This window comes from Aythya ferina (assembly GCF_964211825.1).
Source record: "Aythya ferina genome assembly, chromosome: 4".
In the NCBI taxonomy this organism is placed as follows: Eukaryota; Metazoa; Chordata; class Aves; order Anseriformes; family Anatidae; genus Aythya; species Aythya ferina.
The window spans coordinates 24,389,984-24,414,800 of record NC_140300.1 but is presented as its reverse complement, the minus strand read 5'-3'; the positions used below and the strand labels follow the sequence as shown (position 1 = coordinate 24,414,800).

Sequence of the window (24,817 nt, the reverse complement as noted above, 5' to 3'; positions counted from 1 at the left end):
TTGTGGCAAAAATTCTTTATTAAACTAGATTTTGTAAAGTCCTTTTCACATTAGAAATTCTAAATGCAAATTACAAAATTGTATTTCAGTAAAAAATGAAAGTTATAGTTAACAGCAAAATTACAACTTTATACAAATAAAAAAAATATTTTTTTTTATTTTAATTTAAAAATAGACATTGATATTTTCCAATGTACTGGTCCTAACAGCTTTTACAACTGGTAGCTGCAATACTAGGTCTTTTCACATGCATATTCACATCGTCATTCAATGCTCAGCAGGGTATTTAGCTGAAATACCACTGAAATAGTATGATCAGTTGGGTTTCCATTGGAGTTCTTTTTTACTAAAAATATTTTTATTCAAGAAAAAAGGAAGTAATCGTCATACACAGGAACTGTGGTGATGAACACTTGTTTGTCCATGTCCATGCTATATCCTCTCCCTAGCTCTGTGAAGAGAGCAGTATTCTAGAAACGCATTCAAAGATATAAGCATGAGCAACAGAGAGCCTATGTATAATTTATCATAGTACATTAGTGATGATCCTGCTTTGCTATTATCAACAACAAAATTGTTTTCTTAAATACCAACCGTATTTTGTGGCAAGATGAAATAACGATTTGGTTACTCTTCACTTCCTCAAGCACAACCTTATTCAGAGTCCATGTTCGGCCGATCTTTACAGATCTCCCCCGACACCACACGTGCTCACAACGAGGTTAAACTAGGGCACGTGGACATAGCCTAAATGGGGACTCCCGAGTCGCAATGGTTTCCCACAGCCACAAAAAAAAAGTTAAACTTTGCCTGAGGTGTCCTTCAACAGGCCTATAAAAACATTAATTTTAAACAAAACTGTTCCACATACTATTAAAAATAGAATCCAAGTTCATCCAAGTATTACCAAGGTATCATTTAAAAATCACTTTTGCCCCACTGCTTTCATAATTGACTGAAATATATTTTAAACACCCACATTACTTTAGAGAATAACCATCTCTGTTGTACTTGTGAGCTTGCTTTCTCTTCTTTACTGTAGGATTATACATCAATGCTGGCACTAGCATTAAATTTTGCATGAAAAAAAAAGAGAGTTTTCCTAAATTAAAAATTGGACTAAATATTGACATGTTTCATAGAAAAAGAAACAAAAAGTCATGTATTAAGAGGACAGCAGCCATCACAACCACATGCTGTTGAATAATAGATTAAAAAGTGGTACACGATATAGGTATTTGAAAAGTCGCACGTTACTTCAGAGTGCTGGTGGCAATACTACGTGCTACTTTAATTAAGTATAAGATTTGTACATGATATACCTCATGACTCTCACCAATGCAACTGCAAAAGACATCAGAAAGGCTGGAAGTTGTAAAACGTAGCCTACTTTCAAATACCCTTTTCAAACAACTACATTTGAAATAATTCATCCCACTATAAAATATTCATCCCATTATACAAACAATCAAAGAAATACAAGGATTCCGGTGTGTTTTTAAGGACAGTTTGGCAAGTGTTTGAAAGCATGGAGTTCCTGAATAATAAAACCCTACTTTCTCTCTCTCCACTGATCATCTTTCTCCATCTTCCTCCATTCTGCATTCAGCTCAGAACAGCTTCTAAGCACACACTTCAACTCCCATGGAAGAAAAAGCCTGAGCTCATCATGTTTTCTCTGAATTGGAACTGCAGTGCCTCATCCCGAGCCACTGAAGCTGAGGGAGGTTTTATCTCCCACTTCAATAAAAGCAAGACTGGTTCTGCTTGTGTTACAGTTTTAAACTATCATCTGACATCAAAATTCAGCCTGTAATCAAACAACTTTTAATTAGGAAAATGACCAACTTATAACCAGGTAAGGCATTCAGAGTACCTCAGTGAACCCATGCCTGTACCCAAAAGGACAATGGACAGAGGGAGAGAAAGAAGGACTCCAAATTGCTCCTGAGCTATGCACTTCTCTGCTGACTCTGACAGACGGGAGAAAACTCTGCAGTAGGGGTGGAGCTGAGGTTTTGCCTTGAACATATTTATGCATTTAACCAAACAGGAATAAAGAGAGAAAATAATTATAGGGAGGGCAACTGAAGCTCAGCAGGTACAGCTTCTTTCTAAGAGTCCTAGCCCTCCTCATGAGCCTGTTTATACACTCCTATAGTTTAATCTCTTTCACCCCCCTTGATCTTGAATTTTTAGCTTGCAGGAGCAGGTTTGGCAGAGGCTCAGGAAGCAGCACTTCAATACCCCAACCCCACTGGTTATGGTATTTTCTGGGGAAGTGAGAGTCGAGTGCAATCGCCGTCCCCCTGCTAAGCCAGAAGAAGGTGAAAAGCTGCATTTCTCACCTCCAGGGTAAGCACGTCAACAACTAGGCTATGACGAACAGATGGGCAAGACAACAACTTCTTCTGCTCATCTTTTGAGCTGAAATCTACACTGTTTTTGTCCATGTCAGGAACGGTGCGGATGTACTGAGGGAATCGGGCCCCCTCCCAAAACACCAAGAGGCACAGGCACTTCCCCACGTACAAGCACATCACCACAGAGCTTCAGCACCCAGCAGCTCGAGGCGTGACACCTTGGGCACACGTAGGGCCTTTGCTGGGCAGCTCTGCACCCAGGCCAACCAACAGGGCCTGTGCCTCAACGAGCTGCACCTCCATTCATTATAAAAAGTAAGGGCACTCTGCTCAGAAGCAGGAGGAAATTTCTTTGTTCAAAAGAATGATCCAAGCTCCATTTAAGCAATTCAAAGGTCTGCAGCCCTGGACAGCTGATAAGCTGACCTGCTATCTTGTGACATCTCAGTCCATTTTAGGCACTGTCACAGAGGACACAGCACGGGCCTGATCACACAGGATGTCGTGCAGTAGCTTGAACAGCCCTGCTAGAGCTGTATGGGGGGCCCATACCTTTTGTATTTCAAACACTGCTTGCCAGAGTAGTCCAGCAAGGAGAAAAAGACGAGGGAAACAATTTGGATTAATTAAGTACCCACAAAAACATAAAACTTATTACTTACAGCAATCTATTATTCCAGTACGAGTCTCTTTGATTAAATATTATTCAAGCTATTCTTGCATTTGAAATCACCATAAAAAGATAACTGTGTCTGCTGAAGCATGACAAACTCATTTTTAGATCTACTGTACATTGTGTTCACTGTGTATATATTACAGCAAATATGGATATTCAAGAAACATCATGTCTTTCAGTTTGTCAGCAACTTGCACAGACACATTTTGAAATGAAACCTGTTTCTGTGCACAGCTTTTCTCACAGAAGTTCCTTGCTTACTACTACCCGTGCACACAAATGGCAGAACTTGCACACACATATGGATTCATATACAAATTCCATGTGCATGTAGCTCCTGGGTAAAATTTTCTAGGGAAGTAATTTTAAAATGAAAGACTCTCCTATTAATCCTTAACCTATTAATATTATTCCTAACACACAACTCATATCTGTTCTGAAAAAAAAAAAAAAGTCTTACATAAAAAAATCAAATAGTTTAAAGAATTCTTACGCCTTTTAAGAGGCAAAGATGTAAGTTGTAATGCATTCTAAAAAATATTTCAGTGAAAAATCTTTTTTTTCTTATCCAATTGCTTAATGGAAATGCTTGACAAAGTACAGGTGTTTCAGTTTTTTGTTGTTGTTGTTCTTTTTGTTTATCTTTGTTTTTAAACACAGGTATTTTTAAATGCTGATGCAACACCACCAGAGCAACTTTTGTATTCCTAGACTTTCCAGTTAGGCAATTACTACTGCAGTATTAGCATTCATTTTGATGTTAAAAAATACATTTAAAATGCCTCACAGATGAACAAATTTACTACAAGAAAAATCACCAGATTTCATACACACAGAATGAAGACATCACCATTAGACACCTGTAAAATGAAACAGTACTCATTTTGCTCTATTACAAAAGACATAAAAGGAAGAAACACTTTTCATCCAACAGGTTGTTGGTTTTTTGTTTTTTGAGTGTTTTTTCCAAAATTACAGTATTATTTATGTGTGAGTAGAGATGTAACTACTGTGTTGTATTTTCCCCTTCAATGGATCACAGTAAGTCTGTAAAAAAAAAAAATACTTAACATACAGCTGGTCTTAATGCAGAGTCCTTTATATGTAACTTCTATCAGTGTCAGTAGTAGTTTAGATTGGAGTAAGGACAACAGAACTGGTCAAGTCATCACAAAATGACCACTAAAAATACTAAATCAGACTCTTGAAGAAATCTGGATGTATTTATCATTCAACGGTGACTGGATTTGAAACATCAGTAGTTGCTGAGTTTCCACCTCCTCATGCTCTTCTGAGGGGTTTAGCACAAAATTTTGCATCATAACATAAAAGTCCAAGGTACTACCTCTCAAAAGCACAGAATCCACTGCAATTTCAGTGGATGAAGGTGAAGAAAGAGTCATAGGCTGGGTATGTTAAGAGTTGCATTTTAAAACTGTACCTTAACTTCCCATTACAACATGATATAATGCTCATCAGAATTTTAATCTGCATTTCTAAGACTCCAAAACCTGTAAAACCTGTCTTCTTTGTGAAGATTCAAAAAGAAGATCCATCTGACATGAAAGTTTTCTTGGAAATACACTGACAAGACCACTTGCTGTAAATCGATACCATTTCTGATAAAACACCATCCTTTAAAACAGATTACAAAACATTATTGCAGTTGTTCAAAAAGTTGTTAGCTGTAATCCGACATCTCAGTTTCTGTATTCCTCATCTCTTCTTGACAACCCTTCAATTCAGCATGACTTTCAGGCAGCCTGGTTTTATTTCTGCGAACCTGTGAAACGAGAAAAGATGAAGCTTCAAGATGAACGCTACATGCAATGCCATCTCCTGCAGCCCTCATCAAACATATGGAAAGCGATAAGGTTCTCAGTCAAGTATATATGCATGTGGGAGTCAGGAAACCAGCATCGTGTCCTCTGGATATGACAGCAAAGGAGGATTTTATAAAGGTCTGGAGAAGTGAACAGCTGGAAATACCAGGAACTGGGAGGAAGAGTTTTAAAAAACAAAAAGGTCATCCAATATTCTTGGTTATATTCTTTCTGCTCCTTTTTCCCCACTCCCTTTTTATCCCCTCTTCTTTCAAAATACATTTTCTCCCTTGTTTTCTGTAGAAAGTGAGAGGGAAATGGAAAAAAGTCTTTGCTCTGAGTCCCACCTTCACAGTCACCTTCATACACTCCTGTAAAGAAAAGGCAGCAAACGCAATGACACCAACCCAGACTTGCTAAACTGCTGTCCCATGTAAGAAGCTGCGAGCTGAAGCATATATTGGAGACCAATAAAAAGCATGGTTTACAACTCCTCACATTAAAGCTAGCAACCTTGAATGGAAAAAAAGATAATTAAGCTATGTTTAGATAACTATAATTCATACTGTTTTCATCTACCATAGAGGAAAGGATCTAAAATTTAATAGGCATCCTTTATTAGATGGTTGTGTGTCATACAATTGGCACTGGTCTTATGAAACAGCAGACCAGCGTTGATCTGTTTAGTAGTTTAGCAGTACTCTAAAACAGACTTCAATTTCAGTTAGTTAAATGTGGGATAAGAAAAAATGAATCACTAACAAAAATCTAAACTCACCTGAAGTTGTGGCTTGTGAGGTATCTGATAGCTGCTGGTTTGATGCGAGCAACTCCTCCCTGACTATGGCTTCCTCTTCCCGTGATAACACAGAGATAAGGTTTACCACCTGTCTGTTGGTACTCTGTAATAGCAGGGATTGTAACGGTTAAAATTCTCCCTCTGCTGAGACTTGGCATTCAACATAACCTTTACATCCATTTTTCTGAAAACTTTCACCAGTGATCTAGAGCTTTGTTTTCCCATGGTAGCTATGCACCTATATAAAAAGTCCTATTTGGCTTCCTCTGAAAAAGATTCTCTGAAAGAAAAATATAGTCAAGCTTTTTAAAACTAGATTGCTTGCAACACGCATGGTGCAATCATCAGAAAATCCTTCTAATTTCATAGCAGCTTTACTGCTTCTATCATCTATTCCTTAGTTGGAACTTGCACCCCATGAGAATATAGTTAAATTGCAAATTTTTTTAAAAAAGAGGGACGTCATACACCAATTTTTAAGTGAAAATAATGCATATAAACAAATGAGATTTTAATGGATAAAGAAAGGAAAAAAAAAGGAAAATATAGATGTCAAAAACTGGTTTTAAAGTCACACTTATTTGGACAGTAATTTTTGCTATGTTGGAGCATATGAAATCAGTAGATCAGCACATCATGAACTTTCTTAGTTTATCTAGCCATGATACAAAATGAAATTGCTCTTAGCCTAGAGATCACATCAGCCTAAATTGATTAAGAAAAAAGATGAAAAAATATAAATGAAGTTGGATTCTCGCAAGCCAAAATTTGTCAGTTCAAGATTATCACTTCACATTGACATCTTTCCTAACCTACTCTCTTTCTCTCTCAACCTTTTAGTGTTAGTTTACTCTTAATTCTGCCAGTGCTAGGTGCCCATATTGATTGATCCCTTTCCCATGTATGTTAAATGAAGAGGAATTCTTTTCAAGAACTAGGACTGAACCATGAGCCCCTCCCATCATTCCAAACCTCATGATGTAAGCGTAGCTTCACAAAACTCCAAAAAAGCATTAGATTACAGCTTACAGTATACAAATGTAATTTCAGGAGTAGAATGAGATAATGCAATTTAATTAGCTCTGACCTATATTAAGGGGAAAAAGAAGGACTATCTGAGCCCTACCGAACACTAATGCTTCTACTGTGTGGAGTAGCTGTTGTATATTAAGGAAAAGTTTTGTGCAGTGGTACCTTGCATGAGAAATATTTCTTACAAAAGCATTCCCAGTGTGCTTAGATTTATAGGGTAAACTAATAATGCAGAAAATGTATCTTTTTACAGCAAGAACACTCATGAATCACTGGAGCACTCACTCCACTGGGAGAAAAAACAAGCCCTCAAGCAAAACTGCACAAAATGTCATTTATGGAAGCAGCAGCAGTATTCTGATCTCAAGAGATCCTACTGGCAAATGTATGCAACAGTTACTGAAAGACAGCTTAAACCACACAATTTCAAGTAAAACTTGAAGACAATCTAATCATTGTGGTTAGTATTCCAAAATACCAATTTTTCTTTAAAGATTAAAAAAAGCAAAATAGTTCTGACAAAGCAATGCAAAGACGACACAAATATTTGCATTACCACCTCTGTAAAAATGCCATGAAGGACAGATCAAGTCTTAAAAAAAAAAAATAAAGAGAGGGTAAAACAGAAGCAATAGTAAGATTTACAAAGAAGAAGCAGAGTGCTGGGTATGGAGGTTGGCAGCTTTGAGCAAAAAGAATCATTGCCTTGTCAAGGAAAACAATTTCCATGGGGGAACTTTGAAAATAAAACAACACGGAAGCCAGCTGTTTCCACATAGTACTAGATTACACTCAGACCTTCGGACACTGCCATATATAGTGATTTCTTAGCAGAGAATGAAGAGGATAACTTCTAGGGGACAGGAATTATTAGCTCATTCCTACCTTCACATTTTTCCTGCAGCACTCTGGACAACTGATTCACAGCTTCATCCACATGGAGCCCATGCAGATCCAACACGTTCAGAGGCAGCAAGGAGGTATTTACTTTCTCAAAGATCTGCGCAGCGGCAGCATGGTTGGCTTCTTTCATCTTCTGCTCGTGAAGGCGACCCTTTATGCAAAAGCACATCGACTATTACACTCCGAGACACAATCTAAGCTTCACACTGGTTGTTGGGTTCAAAACGACACTACTGGCAGGGAGCTTTTAGCTCACAGTTTGAAGCAGTGAAATTTATAATCACAACACAATTTCTGGAAGAGGCTCAGGGAGACCTACGCACAAGGGGATTTCATGAAATTTGTTTGTTAAGAACTACTCAAAGCTGGCACCAAGAAGAAACTATAAACAAAATCTTCATGAGAAAGGGAAAAAAAAAATAGATGTCAGGAGAACATAACATCATTACATAAGCTAAAAAGTTACACTTCATGATGATTTTCAGATTTATTATCCTAACAATGGCATTTTAGTGTCTGAAAATATTTCACTAAAACTTTAATGAAACAATATCAAAGAAACTGCTTAATTGCGTAGGAAAAACCTACTGAGTATTATATTTGAGGTTAGTTCTTCTGAACACATTCCCTAAAAATCAGAAAATCAGTCTAGCCAAGAAGAGCAAGCACTTAAGCACTTTTGTTTTTTTTTTTTTTTGGATAGTTGCCTATTATCTCTCCCAATAATTGTGACACCTTTTATGACAATGTCAGTATAGTCCCTATTGGAATTAGGGGCAAGGAGCAGTACAGGATTATTCACATTACACAGTGAACAAACACCAACTATTTCCCACGAACCTTGCAGTGATCGTATCTGAGAGACTGAAGCAACAAATTATGTCTTTGAAGATCTGTAAGCACAGTTTGAAAGGAAATGCAAGTCTTAACTCCAGGTACTGGACTGACAAGGGCTCAAGAGAACAGAAGTGACAGACTGTCTTACACTTCCTTAAAATGGATCATCTGAAGTACATTAGTGTCAGACCAGAGACACCAGCCCCATAACTCTCACTTGCAGAGGATTCCCAGGACAGGCCAAGGCCACCAAGTATAAAGTACTTTTTCATGAATAAAGGTACTTTAGTTTGCCTTTTTATTACCTAAAAGAAAATACATTATAAATTTCCAGACTCTACTTGTCATTAGGTCTACGAACAAAAGAGAGGACTTGAAATTACATTTTTATTTAAAATCATGCAGAGCTTTGTTCAGAACCTCCCCAAACATCATGAATACACAGACTGAGAACATTAACAAGATCGTTATAAAGACACGAGTATTCAGCATTTCCTACATATACAGTAACAATCCAAACATTTATACCAACCACATGAAAGCTTTTATAAGATAACAAGCAAATTCAAGGAACTCATTGTTTCATTTTTATTCTCTCCTAATGCAACTCATAGATTAGAATTACATGGTTCTATAATGGAAATTCTTGCCAAATTTTTCTTTTATATGCTATTAGATCAGAAGAAAGCTACAGCCTTCAAAAAGAATTAGGGATTTATAATTTTAAGAGTGGTCTGAATGATGCATGAATTAAAGTATCTTGTGTGAAGACACAAATAAAAACATGTAGAGGAAAGGACAGAGAATCAGTCTGTACTTACAACAAAGAACATGATCAACAGCAATGATGAAGGGGGGTTGAAGTTACATAATCTTTAAGGTCCCTTCCAACCTGAGCCATTCTATGAACAGGCATCGAACTAGTATATACCAAGAGCTGTGCTTGAATCAAGACGAGATAGCTTGTGCTCCAAGGCCACAGTACACAAGACTGATCAGCAGATCTAAACTCCAAAAACGGATGGCAAAAAGCACGGCATGCCACACCACCTCATACCAACAGGAATACAGGCTGTAGCCATAAAGATATTCAAAACAAGGACACAAAGACAGCAAACAGCACTCCTGTCCAACATTTACAGAGGATGAAATAAGTATAATTCTGAGGGAGAAGATCATATCTTAATACCTGATTCCTAAAAAGTACAAAAGACGTGTCTAGAAACAGTTCCTCACCAGTTAAGAGGAACCCAAAGGACATTTAAAAGATTCCATAGCTGATGTTCATTTCACTCCATGTAATGCACGAGTGAATTCAGACCACATCGACACAAGTCTTGGTGCTTACAAGCGTGCAGATGTGAGAGTGCTATCTATAAGAAAATGAGCATATCTCACTAAGCACTTAAATATCATCTTTCATGAGATTTCACACTGAATTTGGTTACAGTAGCTTCCTGTGTCAGCATCATTACTAATGGAAGTGAGTTTCATTTTAAGACAATTCTCAAACTAACACTTAGGCAACAGTAACTAAGCAAGTTTATCAGCTGCAGTAGACACAATTTTATCACTTCCAATTTAGTATCTGTCCCTCTAAATTCAGAAAGAAAGCACAACATTTAAGTTTACCTGATGTGCATAAAATGCTGCCACAGACTTCATTCCCATGTGATAGGCCTCCCCAGCCTTTTTCAAGCATTCCTGTCTCTTTTGTTGGTGATGAAAAGCTTCTGCTCTTAAATCATCATATTGTGGATACTCATATTCTTGAAATATTTCACTCAAAACATCATCCTCTTCCTTAGCTTTTTTTGCCTGTAGGAATTTGCAATGTTGAATTTAAGTATGTATTGTAGGGTCTTTTCACTGACATGGTTTTGGATTTATTTGTAATTATGATTAAAAAAACACAGTACCTTCTTCTCACGGTTCTTTGCAGCACTGTAGGAAGAAACACTTTCATTTTGCTGAACACTTTCTTGAGCTATAACTGTTTTTACAGGATCTGCTTCCAGAACACAGTTCAGAAACTGTTCAGTCTGCTCTAAAGAATAGCTGTAAAGTATAATAGGTAAGATTTGTGACTTTTCAAGTATATTAATAGCTGCTACATTTACTAAAATACATGCTACAGACCTTCATGGAGTGAGAGAAATAAATGCCTATGAAAATAAAGCACTAGAATAGAATTTTCCATCTTACAGAAGGGTTTGTCAACTCACTGTACTGCATTACTGCCGTTAATGTACAAGCAGTCTTAGTCGACTGAGATGTCATTAAGGGGCACTTGAATACTGAAAGGGCTATGAAATACCAAAGGAAATTGCATCATATCTTAATAAAACACTGGCATCAGTTTAGAAGGAAGCACTGTCTTCTGGGCTGTATAAGTTACTTTATCTTAAATCTCCTCTGGATGGGATTAGATAGTACAATCTAGTTTAAAACCAGCTCAGTTCTCTGGAACTGTTATGCAGGAAAATCTCTGTGTTAAGTTTAACGGAATAGGAGATCAGCTGCCACCAGATTTTCAGTATGCCCTTTCTTCTTCTTGCTGCTCAGTAAGCAGACAAGAGAAAGATTGATCAGAAGTAAAGACAGATTTTGGGAAAGGCAACACTATGAAAAGAATTTAGAATATGAAAAACAGTGAAAGAGGTGTAGAGGTAGATAAACAGCTTGCTTTAAACATTCCACAAGGAAAGGTTTTGATAACAATCTGGACGAGCAGAAAAACTGACAAATAGGCATGCAAACCCATATGTCAAGACACACATTCAACTGGCCAAGGATGAAAAAGGAAAGTTTCTCTTGAAAAGAAGTTTAATTCACTGGAACTTCAATTTAAGAAGGTAGTCACACACCCCAAAAACATAATGCAGAACAGAGAAACAGAATACAAGCAGGAAGAGATAAAGAGATGGCTCTTTCCTTCAGAGCTGCTATAGTAACCATGAGACTACTAGCAGCTAACACCAGGTGATAGTTTTCTTCTTAAGCTGGATGGTATCTTCTGTACATATACTGTTAAATCCTCTACTAATTTCTCCTACTTTGTGTACACCTTGACTCTAGAGCAAACACACAGTTCCACTGACAGTCTGATGTCAATAACCAGAAACATTCTTCTGGTAAGTGAAACTGCCTATTCCTCAAAGCAAGAATCGGGTGTACACATGTAGTTTTCATACCCTTTTTTCTTTTAAGACCAGTTACTTTTGCCTTTATTTAAACCTACAAAATGCAAAGTGCTAGTTCGGAAAAAGCCATTAATTAGCTGTGCCTTAATTGTTGATAGTTAAGGCAATAACTGCGCATTACTGAGTACCAGTTTTACAAAGAGCTTTAAAGATTTCTTACTTGTTGTCCTTGAAGACGTCCATTAAGAAATTTTGATTAATTGTTGGAAACATCTCAAAAAGTTGCTTCTCCTTCAGTTTAGCAGCACAGTCTTTTCTAGCCACAGAAGGAACACGTTTCTACCCAGAAGACAAAGAAATAATATTGCAAGCTCATGATTAGAACAAAATCAGTGGAGCCAACCCAATTATACTGCTATTTGTTAGGATTCAAAAAAAACATCCACTCAGTAGTTATGCACCCATAGCAATGGCAACACTTCAGTATCACATTGAGCCTGCCACATTGATCTGATGATAAGAAAGCAAGGACAGGTGAGTTGTATTACACACTGGTGCAGTTCTCTGCAGTCATTTGAAGGGATTTAAAAGGAGGATGTTTAGGAGGAATTTTAGTTTACAAATGCATTCTGCTGCTGGTCTATCCAGTCCAATGCTAAGCTTGTATGAAGTCTACCTCTCTACTCAGTTATCTGTGGAAAATGGTACTGAGGGCTTGGGGTTGAAGCAATGTTTTATTAGAAAGTAGATGAAGCAATTTTGTCTTGGTGTAGGTTATTATCTGAAGCTATACTGTAAAAACTATTCACATTTGTGAAGTTAAGTGGAAAAGAACAAATAATTATACCCTACAATAAACTAGGCTGATGATTCCAATACTCAGACTACAAAAAAAAAAGGGGGGGGGGGGAGGGAATGGCAGAACAAAGCCAAGCTCCAAGAATCCAAATCCATGGACAATACATTACCATTATCAGTAAGCCACATACATGCAGTTCAAGGAAAGAATCCACAAGCCATTCTTTCAAACTGGTAACATCAGGCCAATAACATCTAGCTTTCTTTAGCAGTACAAACAAAGCTTTAGAAACAGCTACTTATCAGAGACAATTACAAACAAAAACTCCTGTTCTGAACAATTGCCTTGCAATAGGGGGCAGTGTAGTGTATACACCAACCAGTGTATGGGAATTGTGTGGTAAATAAAAAACTAACAAGAATCTATAAAATATTCCTATTTTCTGACAAGTTAGTATAGAAAATTGAGATTCTCAAATATTTATTTTAATATCTCATCTGTTAGGAATGTTGTGGGTTCTTCTTGGGAAAAAAATATTAAAACAAATTCAATCCATTTCCAAATAAACAAAGCAAGAAGCTAATTTAAAACTTTTTTTTTGATATTGCTTCTATTAAAAAATGCAGGAAATCATCTACTTTTAAGTGAGCGATAAAAAAAAAACAATTCAAACAAATGCAAATGCTAACCTGTAGAGTGAAAAGCACCATGATCTGTTTGTGAAACAATCAAAATATTACATTTTTAAATGAGATTTGAAAAAAAATCTACCACAAGCAAATGTATGTATCATTGTAATCAGTAACACTAACTAGCATGCATTTATCTCTTGAATTCAGGCTGTAATCAGCAGCACAAAGATGAGTCACCAAATAAGATACTGTTTCATTAACAGTAATGAATTTATACTGCATAAAAATGGTGATATCCATACCAGGTCCTCTTTCTCCTGCATGGCTATTTCTTCAGATATGATTTGCCTGAGAGAAACTTTCTGAGTCTGAGCATTCCAATGATCCATGAAAGGAAAAATTTCTGATGTTGTTGCTTTCTTAGACTGTATGTCATTAGATGAGCTTGAAAGCCAGTTCATTTTTTTCTTCTGCATTTTATTGTCCACATTTTGAGATAACAGCATTTCTGAGTCATTCATATCTATTTGCTGAATCAGTGTAGGACCTTCAAAAAGCAACAAAAACGAGGTGACAAAACAATTATTAGATTAATTACACAAGCAAAGCCAAAATAATTACAAAGTTTTTCACCCTAGGTGTTTTGGTCTTTGTTAAAACTACGTTATTATTGGTAAAACAGAAAGCAACCTCCCTCGCTTCTATTTTCCAAAGACTGCCTGATCATCTTCACCTATTTTCTAAAACAAAAGCAAAATCAGATTTCCCAGATTCACCAAATTTTGAAGGACCAAGAATTTCCAAACTGTAAACTACCCTGCACATACATAAACACATGCTTTTACAAGACGATTATCAACATGTATTTACACGTTCACCTGCCTTCCTTCTATTGCTTGACAGATGCTTAACAATCTGATGTCACATTTCTAGGAATTAACGACAGCAGCACTGTTTGGCCATTCATGTGGGGATTTAGCACCTACATTGCAATCCAAGTCTCCACCCATCCAAGATGAGTGGGATTATACTGTAGAGGAACATTTCTTCAGAGGTAGTTGAGTGACTAGAAACTAGATAGTCAGGGACTTTTGGAACAAGGACATGCATTGGAACATACAAGGACACACATTTTGGAACAAGGACATACATACTTCCTGCCCTATCCAAATCCTCTAAAACAGGCAGCAGTGCGTGCATGTTGTATGCCTGACCTCTTTCTTTTGCCTTCCTCCGCTAGGAATTCACTAGCTGCAGCTTTTCTTCCCACAGAGATTACAAAAATCCTATCAAACAGCTGTCTTACTCCAGCCAGAGCTTCTCTTTAAATTCTCTCAAGTACACAAAACAATATGTTTTTTCATTTTATCTCCCTGGGATCAGTGGTATTGCTTATAATTCACTTTTTCTTTTTTTTTTTTCCCTTAAAACTCTGTAAAGGAACGCTAAATAGTACAAAGACCAATACAAAAAAAGGTTAGCTTAATAAGTGAATCCATCCTTCACTAGCCAGAGTATTTGCAACCTTATTGAAGTTTTAAAAAATTAAATACTTTAACAATAGGAATTAAGTATTTTTTACACTGAAAAGAAATACATGGCATACCTTCTGTAAACAACTTACCTGATTCATCTCTCCTCCGACGCTTCTAAATAAAAACAGGAAAAAAATGAACATTGATAAGCTAAAAAGTTTCATTGTGAAATGCTATGTTTATAAGTATTAGCTTCTAGATAAGCCTACCTAGCTTCAAAATAATATTTCATGGTATTTCTCAAATATTAGATTTTCAAAAGAAATATACTTAAGACAATTATTTTACAAGTTAATTTTAAAAGATAGAATTGTATTTCCAAACACGCTAATGGGAGGAATATGCCCTACTGCTAAGATTTCGTAACTTTAATGAAATGAACCAAACAAAAATTGTGCCCAAATGCAGTCCAAGCTTCATACAGATACAGCAGAATGGAGGTTAGAGAACTTTTCTCAATTAATGTACATGGTGATGTTTCATATACACGATAATTCATACAAGAGCTCCTCTTAAATGTCAAAAGGCCAGTAATAATTTTTGTCCAGTGGAATTTTTTTATCAATTTTGTAGTGAAATTTTACACTATGACCTTTCGTTTTCAAGGATTTCATTTTCATGATGACATACCAGTAACATGCAGTTTCCTCATCCCTTTAACTGTCTTTCAACAGCTCTGATGATTATGGCATACTGATATACTCCACATATTTCACAAAGCACGACTATTTTATCATTGTTCTCACAAAGATATTTACATCTTACAAACGCCTTCAGATCGAGACATTGAGCCAAATGGACTGACATAGCACATCATCATACCATAAGAAATCTACTTACCAGAATAGATTCTTTCCATTTTTCATGAATCACTTTTGCCAAATTCAGATCAATATGAACCACACAATCCTCAGCAGTCAGTGATCCTTGCAGAAGAAAGAAAATACACTCATTAAAGCATTCTATAAAAGCTTATCCAAGCAACCAAAGTACAACAGCCTAGTACTTACTAAGTTGAATTCTGGAGGTTTTGCACAAACTGTAATGCCTAAAAAAAAAATGTTCAGTAACTGCCAAGTTTTTCTTAAAAAAAAAAAAAAAAAAAAAAAAAAAGCCACACAGAATCCATTATCTAGTGCTCAAAAATTCAGATTAAGAAAAATGAGTTAATATTAAATGTATCTTGCTGAAATATGATAACCTGAACAACTACATTCTTCCTTCTTTATTTTTTCAAGCAGTACCTTCTCTTCCACAGCCACTGTTCACTTACAACTCCAGTATCATTTGTGAAAACACGACTTCCACTGTTTAATTGCAATCCGCATGTAACAGCTTTCAAATAATAAAGCATTACTAGCCACTGTGCAATAGTATTCATATCCCTCCTTCCAAACTCACAAACTTAGAGAAGCTGAGCTACAAGTATCACCTCTAACTCCAAAGGAAACAACAGGAATTATCATGGTATCATCATGGTATGTACTTTCCCTAAAATGTCCTTCTAATATTGTTACATTTCCCACCCTTAAAAAAATAACAGGTCAGGAAGTACACATATGTCAAATGAAAATCCGGGACAGACATAAGACAAAATAAAACACTTTTCTGCTATCAAAAACAAGTAATTTTTCTTTTTTGGAGGGGGTGGGCATGGAATGCAGGAGAGCAGCCAAACCCACCAACAGACCAGGTATGCAGGGTTTCACATCAAGTAATCTTTCAGAGAATAGAAAAAACTGAGAGAAAATAAATTATCCTCCTTGTGTTTTCCTTCCTTCTCTTTTCTATCAGTCTTTAACTCTTGTATTTTGATGCATGCTCAAACTGCTTATGGCTTTCTTCACCGTAGTTTGTTTTTCATTTTGTTTGCATCGCTAAGTATAGCCTTCCTTTATTTTCCCTCTAAACCATTCATCTTCTTCCCCAGTTTAACTGATGACTAAAATCTTTTTTCTCCTTTTTGTTTCCTTAACCAGTCATCATTTGCATCTTCCTCACCATCATGATAAGCCTCCAGTTTGAATATACGCTCAAAGGCCTGTGGCTCAGAAGGCAAATAAGCCAATATTTTTTTTTTCTGCTTTTGAAGTATGTGTAAAAAGACACAGTTAGAAAGTAGCACTACTGCATTCGTATTTTATGCCATGCTTGCTTCAGTTCCATTTTTAGATCAACAGAAGCAGGCAACAGCATCACGAGGAATTGTGCAAATATATTCCCCAGCAAAGGAAGAAAGATTTTTTTTAGCCAAGATTTTTTTTTTCCATAAAAATATGGAAATGATTATGCCCATACCTGCATCAATGCCAACAGGTCCAAATATTTCTTTCAACTGGAGTGCCAGTTCAGGAGGCAATGTTAGTTCTAGGCTATCTATATTGAAGGCTGAAGGTGATACTGATGAAGGACATTGTAACTTGGTTTTATCTTCATCCCTGCACGCAGTTTCACTTTCTTCTTTACCATAAATCTCCCTGGTACTCCCCTGCATTTCTTTATCAGTTTCCAGTTCTTTATCACTCTTAGGACCGATCAGAGGTACACGATCTATTTCCAGTAACAAAGCAGTCCCTTCAGCATTCTCTGCATTGCTTTCTGAAGGGTTACTACTTTCACTTTCATTATTTAATTTGGATTTCAAATTGGTAGTTGCATCAAGACCGTGAGATGAATCCATGGGTACATATAAACCTGCATCAAGTTCTGAGGCTGAGAGTTTATTTCGCGTTTCTTCAACAGGGCTCACATGCTCCGTAGTCTGCTTTCTTGACACGGTATGCTCAATGATACCTGCTGCAGAGCTGTCTGCATCATCTCGAGGAGCTTTATCGCTGGAATTTTTCATTTCCACTGAATCGTTCAATGAGATAGCAGCAAATGAGTCAGACACATCAGAGTCTGTCACAATTGCCTTGGTATTCCTGCTTTCTGCAACACTGGTTGATGAGTTCTTGACTTCTGAAGGCTCAGAAATATCAACAGTCCCAATGATTTGCTCTGTGTGTTTGCCATTTTTGAGATTCTCATCATAGTTTGTATTTTCCTTGAAATCAAGGTCTGCAACAAGTGGCTCAGCTTCTCTTATTTGAAAGTACTCACTATCAAGATCTTTGTGCAATTTTTCATCAGAGTCTAACAGCAGACCTGTGGCCCAGTCTATGTCTTTGTTACATCTTTCATACAGGTCTTTCAGAGCTTCAAATGAAAAAGACTCAAAGAGCTTACACAGCATATTTAGCTTTTCAGACTCATCAATATTGATAAGTTCACTTTCTTCCACAAATGTGCTTTTATCGTACATAACTCGGTAGGGGATTTTTTCCTGAGAACCTGAAGTATTATCCACATCTTTGGGTTTAAAGCCATCTAGTCTGCCATGCAGTACTTTGACAGTCTCAGGAAAAAGCATTTTCTTTTCTAATCTCCACAGGAGAGCAAAATCGTGTGATTCGGTTTGTGAATGGCTACTTATTTGTCTACATGAGCCCACATCACGTTTCTCTTCTGCTGAAGTAAGCATAGACAACTGTTCCTCTTCTTTTGGATGGGGCAAATTGTTGTTTGTAAAAGTGAGGGCTAATTTGTGATGTTTCCTTGTTCTCTTACTTTGCTGGGTTTTCTTCTCACCAACTGTTTCACTAGCTACTGTTTCAGGTTGGTGAACATGCAACACTTTTGTATCTTCTTGTTCTGCAGTGTTCACAGGTATCCCACGAAGCACATCTAAAGTCTCAAGAGCATTTTTATTAACATCACCTTCAGTACTTCTACCTTCATCAGACTGATTTAGACTTGTCTTTCTCACTCTCCTTGGCCTCTGTTGTCTCTGTTCTAATGAGCTGGAGACAGGCCAATGTCCTAACATTTGCAGTTCTGGTACAACTTTATCTGAACTGACAGAGAAAGAGCTAGAGGATGAATTTTCTTCCCCCTGTCCTTTTTCAACAGTACAGGTATCAGGTAGGCCTGCTTGTTCTTTACTTAATTCAGGATTGGGGGTTTTACCTTCACTATCATTCTTTAGAGAAGACTTTTCTAGTCTTCTAGCTCTTTTGACTCTCTGTCCCATTGTTTGTTGTACAGGCCAGTCACCCAGAAAGTTTAGTAGCTCTGGTTTCCTTGATGTGTCCAGAGCTGAGCTGCTTGGTTTCACTGTGTTACTGCTCTGTGTTGATTCTGGTTCTGTACATTTTTCACTGCATTGTTCAGTTTCAGCCTGAACTTTGAGAATGTTGTTATCACTGTGTTCCTCAGCTCCTCCTAAGTGTAAGGTCTCTTCAGTTGCGGTCACCTCAACCTCATCCACTTCTGTTTCAGTAATTCTTTCCATTCCTTCTCCCTTTTCTTCTTTTTTCTCCAAGGGCAGTTCTTTTTCTACACAACCTGACAAATCAACATCCAAGTCACCTTGAACAGTGCTGTTCTCAGTACTGTGTTCCATGGAGTTATTTTCCATTTTGTTTTCCTCTTTCTGAAAATGTTCAGGAGTACAGTTACTTTCTAAAGTTAGAGAAGAACCGGAAACATGTTTATCATCTTCAGCTGATTCAAGAGGCACAGGATCAGAAGCAAATGCTTTTTCTTCCTTTATATCAGAATGCGCCTCTCTCTCTCTGAAAGACAAAATGCAACGAAAGATAAACCCATTTCAGACTTTCTTTAAGCACCTGTTCTTCTCCACATTTTTAATTTTGTCTTGGCTATTTGGTATTGTAAAAGTTACAGATCATAATCCACCCTTGAGGACACACTATAATCATGCAGCTGAAAAACCTTAGCGAGAGGGAAACAAATTTAAGATGACAACACAAACCTAAACACTCCGTTATAAAAAGTAATGAGCTAAGCAAAGCAGAACTTTCTTTGGTAAGTAACCCTATTTTAGTTCAGCAAGGGACTAAGAATACTTTCCTAAGAGTCTATCTTTACCCATTCCCTTCATTCACTTATGTACTGGAACACTCTGTTGCCACAAATTTCCTCCTTCATAGCCACAAAGGTGGTAACTTTTTCTGTTTAATGACTGCTTCTCCCTTCTGATTGCTAGATGCTAAACAAAGGAGTCCAGAAATTAACTAGTAAGGGTCCTGCCATTTCACATCACTCTGCTTTTCACAATCAACTACATTCCATTCATTATCAGTCCCTACTTAATTTCAAATATATTAAGCATGGAACAAACAACCTACATAAGAACGCACAGGAAATCAGATTTTATTGATGCATTTAAGCTTTATTCAGATTAGCCACTACAAAATTATCTATGTTGGGTGTGTGTAACCAACAGAAATCTAGACTATTCTACATTATGCATATTCAAGAGCAAGTAGGTAACTCCTACTATTATATGAATGTCATCTTATATCAGCGCACAGACTCAGGAATAGTAATTTGCTCATATTTGAGGCTGCATTTTTGCGAAAAGCATTTTATGGACTTAAGTGTTATACATACAACAGCACATATCTATCAGGTAAGGTATATCCCTTGACTGCTCATTTCTAGCAGTCTTGTAATCCCTAAAAACTAAGAAAACTTTGTAGTGTGTTTCTTTGTTATTATTTCATTAATGTTTGAAACATGTTCAGTGTTCAACAGCACTACCCAAGTTCCACTACTATAAAGTTTGACTCTTTAGCCTTTTTTTTTTTTTTTTTTTTGATACTACAAGGCTAGGAAAATAATCTAACCTATTACTTTCCTCCTGACAAGGAGGATCTTCACTCCAGGCAGCAACTTCTGATTTGTCTGGGACTGAAGAATCCAAGATTGATCTAATACTAAGGCAACGTTCATACCGCTCCAACATTCTCTTGATCTTTTCTTTAGATACACCATGAATATTCCGCCTATGAATTAAAAAACATATTTATATTCAGATTTGCATATTACAACAGACTAAGAGAAGAGCATAATTGATGGTTACAGCAAGACTAACCAGAGAACTCATAAGGACACAGCAAAAACTGAAATAGAAATTCATTCCATATCAGTGCACCAAAGTATTCAAAACAGGGAGTCTCAGACAAATTACTGCTCTGTTTGACTTCACCCTGTCTGGTTGCCCTGCTCTGCAAGATGCTTTGTTTAGTACTGAAATCTAAGACTGCACCAATAACGTGTTGTCTTCAAATAAGCATCAGAAACACACCACGTCAGATCCAGACAGTGATGCAGGAAGTCGAAGTGGATAAGGAAGATTCCAGAGTTCAGTCTTTCTTCTCTGGCTTTCATAACGTAACAACTCCTTGAGTCTTGAGGAAAGCTTATTTGCATATTATTCTAGACACTTTTTGGGTGTCCAGAATTTCCAGTGGCTTTGTTAAACACCAATGCAGCAATTATACCTAGAACAAGTGAAACCTGCCAAGGATGGCAAAACAGGTACAGGAGAAAATACCAACTGATCTCTAGTAAAAGAAAGTAGGACTTTCCTCCCTCCTACCTAACCACAGTTTATTCCAAAATGAATCCTGTTTGCTCCTGCTTTCTGAAAACAAAGTCTGCATGGGCCTGGAACTGGTATTTATGCTGAAAGTTGTCCAACAACCTATGGGTGTTTGGTTACTAAACCATCTGAGCTCCTCTCAGTTCATTCAGACACATCAGAGCCTTATCTAGGCTTGGTATCAAGAAGCTCCTGCTCCTTAAAAAGTTAAGGTAGTGTCACAGTCAACGAGACACAGGTGGTCATTGGTTTCTGCTGGGTTTTCTCACATTTAAGTTGTATGTTAGGTAAGAAAATAATCTACCTTACCTCCCTCGAAAAGTGGCCAACCTTAAGCTAAGCATGCAAATTCAGATGACAACACATATTATGAAATCACAGAATAATTTAATGTGAAAGGGACCTCTGGAGAAAATGCAGCACAACCTCCTACTCAGAAGGTACAGCTAGGCCGGGCTGTCAGGTTTTCAATGTACCCAGTGACTGAATGTCCACAAACTCTGGGCAACCTCCTTCAGTGCCCAACCATCTTTTTTATTTTATGTAATCAAAGTTTCACAAGATCCAACTTGTTTATGTTTTATCCTATCCCTGCACCATTCTCAGAAGAGATCCTTTTAGTCTTCTCTGTAACCTCCCAACAGGTAGCTGAAGGCAGCAATACAATCCCTCCTAAACATTTCTTCTTAAGGCTAAATAAACTGTTCTTGCCCAATTCAGCATCATCTGCAAAGCTCATGTAGGCACAGTCTGTCCCAACATCCAAGTCATAAAAAGGACATTAAATAGCAATGGCCCTAGTATTGATCCTAGAAGGACATCAGCCACTTCTTGGACTTTGAACAACTGAGCACACCTTTTGAACTTACCAATATATTGGCTGGATATATATCCAACCAATATATTTTTAAGATATCTTATTATCCACTGACACAGAGCTAAATAGGCAAGACAAACCGTAAGTAACAGGACCGTGTAGAGGTCCTGTTAAATACACAGGGGCTGATACAGAGGCGTTTGTCCCTCTGAGGCCACAAGGTGCTGACGGTCTTAATCCACATGGCAGCAAAGACATTCCAAGTAAGACAACAGACCATCCAGGTGCAAAACCAGTCCCAACCTAAGATCATTTTTACAACTTCAGGAACCCAAAGGAGCAATCACTGCTCTTTGATGCAAAAGAACTGCAATCATGAAAACATTACATGGCATTGCTGCTAGTATCTTTTGTATTAATTAAAACAAAGTGACAGAATTACACATATATATATAAATATATAACGTATATAAAATCTAACAGAGGTTACTGTTGTATGAAAAATTAAAGTCTACTTATTATTGAAAAAAATAAAGTCATAGTCAGACTATGAGAAGTATTCAATAGAACATGAAATTTTCCTTTACATTCTTACTTTTCAAGTTCTTTTGGTTTAAACTTCCACCAAGTGTCTGGTTCGCGGAACATGACTTTGTATTTGAACTGCTGAGCCTGAATAAAACAAATATAAAACGGAACAAAAACACATCATCCATCTACAAAAAATGTACATGCATAGGCTGCTTCTTTAAAGCTGTTTTTTTTTTTTTTAAATCTTTTTCAAAACCAATTAAATATCTGGAATAAAGTATTTTCTTTCACTGTTTCAATTCTAATTATATAAATGGAGATTTTTAAATTAAGTTTGTGCCATTATCCCAATTAAAAAAAAAATCTCTATTTGATATAATCCCTTTAATGTTCTACCTCCTCTGAGTCAGAGCAGACTCAAGAGCACAGAGCATCGCCTCTCTCCAGGTGTGGTATGCATGTGTCTACACAGCCTCTTATACCGAAAAGCTCAATGCTTACACGCAGACATTCAGAGCTGGCCAGATGCAGCTGGTTCCAAACAGGCAATTCAGCTCTACTAACACAGCTAGAGTGGAAAGCCTTCCTGACATCCTGGAAACCTGAGCAGGCAGCAAGTAAATGGCCCTTATAATCTGCACTACTGATGCGAGTAGACCATACATTTTTAAAAAGTAGCTTGTATTTTTCCTCACAATATAGAAGAGGAAAATAATCCAATTTTCCACACAAAAATATATTTTTGCTTTTAAGTACAAAACACTCGGATTTGTCACCTGGAAACCAGGCCAGTTCAACACGCAGGCATACAAACAACACAGCACTGGGTAATATCATTCCATATAGCACTTGACTCCAGACTTCCCTGCGATACAAGAGCTAGACTGAGGAAGATAATCTGATTTTAAAACACATTGACATAAAGGTCAGTAATCCCTTTTTGTATCCATGAAATTATGATACTAACCAATGTAACATAAGGCTTCATCTCCCATGCTTGTATGTTTGTGTTGTCTATTATTATAGGAGAGATTCTCCTTTCAAATGCTTCTTTGGCTGAAAGACAGGTGTATAAATGAATGTGATATGGTTAATTTCGTGATAATAGCGTGGACATGTAACACTTATACTTCTCTAAATCCGTAATAATTTTTTTAATAGATAATCCACAATGATTAACCACTGAGTAAACTCTTGCCACAACTTATTCTCTCTGTTCCAAGGCCCTCTTATTTTAGAAATTCCCCCCCATATGTAAAGCTACTGAGATATGACATTATTCTTTTGAATTAATAAATGCATGATAATCAAGGAATGAAAATGCAGATGTAAAATGTGGCAAGATGACTAATCAATCAATAAATCAAACTAAAAAAAACTACATGATCACCTTAAAGTGGACTTCTTTGTTGCATACAAAATTCTTGGCTTTATAACAGTCTTAAGATTAGTCCACTCTGTAAACTGTATAAAATATGAAAAATCAAAAGAATTATTGTAATTTTTAATACATAGTCATAAAATGTTTAGAATTACTAGCTTTGAGACACAGCACCATGTTTCTGTAGCTATGTTACAATGAGTCTGAACAATCAAAGTTATCAATGAATCATGTTTCTTATTAATCCGTTTTTCTACAGGTTAGAAATCTGACAGTAGAAAAGTGATCATGATTCAAATTTAGCAAACATATGCTTTAAGAGCTGTTTCTATGGAGAGCTTAGTGGGAGCCTCTATCACAAAATACACTGATTATGGAAAAATATTATTGTTTCTGTCTTGATCTTACAAATGTTTTAAATTTGCCAACATTTTAATGCTCGAGAGAAAAAAATAACCACGAGCAGGAAAATATCTGTGTAGGTGTTTTATTTGTATCAACGTTCTCATTATTTATTGTATATGGATAAATAATTATTCAGCTTAATATCAGAAAAAAATATTGCTAGGAGATAGCACTGGTCACCACTCCAGGGGGATACAACCCAAGATACATACCACAATGATATTTGAGGACAAAATCTTTTGACAAAACTGGTGCTCTCGATTGCAAAACACACAATGAACAGGTGATTTCTGAGTTTTTGCTCATACTCTTTTTCTACACACATTCAAAACTAATTGCAGGATGGGAAAAATGCTGATCCTGTGGCACAAGCATTACAAGACAGGCAGCTTCTTCAACAGTACACAAGCACTGAAGTGTAAACAAGCAAGCTAGTCCCTTATTTATTTCTCACCTCGTTTCCTGTTCCAGTCATGTGCTTCCCCTAAGCAATCAGGATCATAATGGTATTGTCCATGTTTATAAAAGTAATCATCACTACTAAGAATGACTCCACCTGGATTATCCTCCAGCAAAGTCCTGTGAAAGATCAAGAAGTAAGTAGTTTTTCCCCTTCTCCTCCCCAGCCCTGCTGTTTACTAACATATACATCTTCAGTCTCTTGTCCAAAAGCAGCATGGCTGATTATTT

The 24,817-nt window shown here is 36.9% G+C and overlaps 1 protein-coding gene across 4 annotated transcripts in view; it reads right to left on the bottom strand.

Moving 5' to 3' along the window:
• The window catches only part of N4BP2 (NEDD4 binding protein 2), a 41,000-nt gene continuing 16,183 nt past the window's right edge, over nucleotides 1–24,817 (bottom strand). For all 4 annotated transcript variants that reach the window (XM_084518409.1, XM_084518407.1, XM_084518410.1 and 1 more), the window contains exons 6-19: nucleotides 24,582–24,706; nucleotides 23,309–23,397; nucleotides 22,406–22,482; nucleotides 20,236–20,394; nucleotides 16,841–19,158; nucleotides 15,383–15,468; nucleotides 14,632–14,656; nucleotides 13,310–13,554; nucleotides 11,797–11,915; nucleotides 10,353–10,491; nucleotides 10,066–10,251; nucleotides 7,579–7,747; nucleotides 5,641–5,764; nucleotides 1–4,822 (exon numbers count right to left, since the gene is read on the bottom strand). In XM_084518409.1, the coding sequence (XP_084374535.1) occupies nucleotides 4,777–4,822; nucleotides 5,641–5,764; nucleotides 7,579–7,747; nucleotides 10,066–10,251; nucleotides 10,353–10,491; nucleotides 11,797–11,915; nucleotides 13,310–13,554; nucleotides 14,632–14,656; nucleotides 15,383–15,468; nucleotides 16,841–19,158; nucleotides 20,236–20,394; nucleotides 22,406–22,482; nucleotides 23,309–23,397; nucleotides 24,582–24,706 (3,907 nt within the window). In that variant the 3' untranslated portion in view covers nucleotides 1–4,776. The remainder of the gene's footprint in view (nucleotides 4,823–5,640; nucleotides 5,765–7,578; nucleotides 7,748–10,065; nucleotides 10,252–10,352; nucleotides 10,492–11,796; nucleotides 11,916–13,309; nucleotides 13,555–14,631; nucleotides 14,657–15,382; nucleotides 15,469–16,840; nucleotides 19,159–20,235; nucleotides 20,395–22,405; nucleotides 22,483–23,308; nucleotides 23,398–24,581; nucleotides 24,707–24,817) is intronic.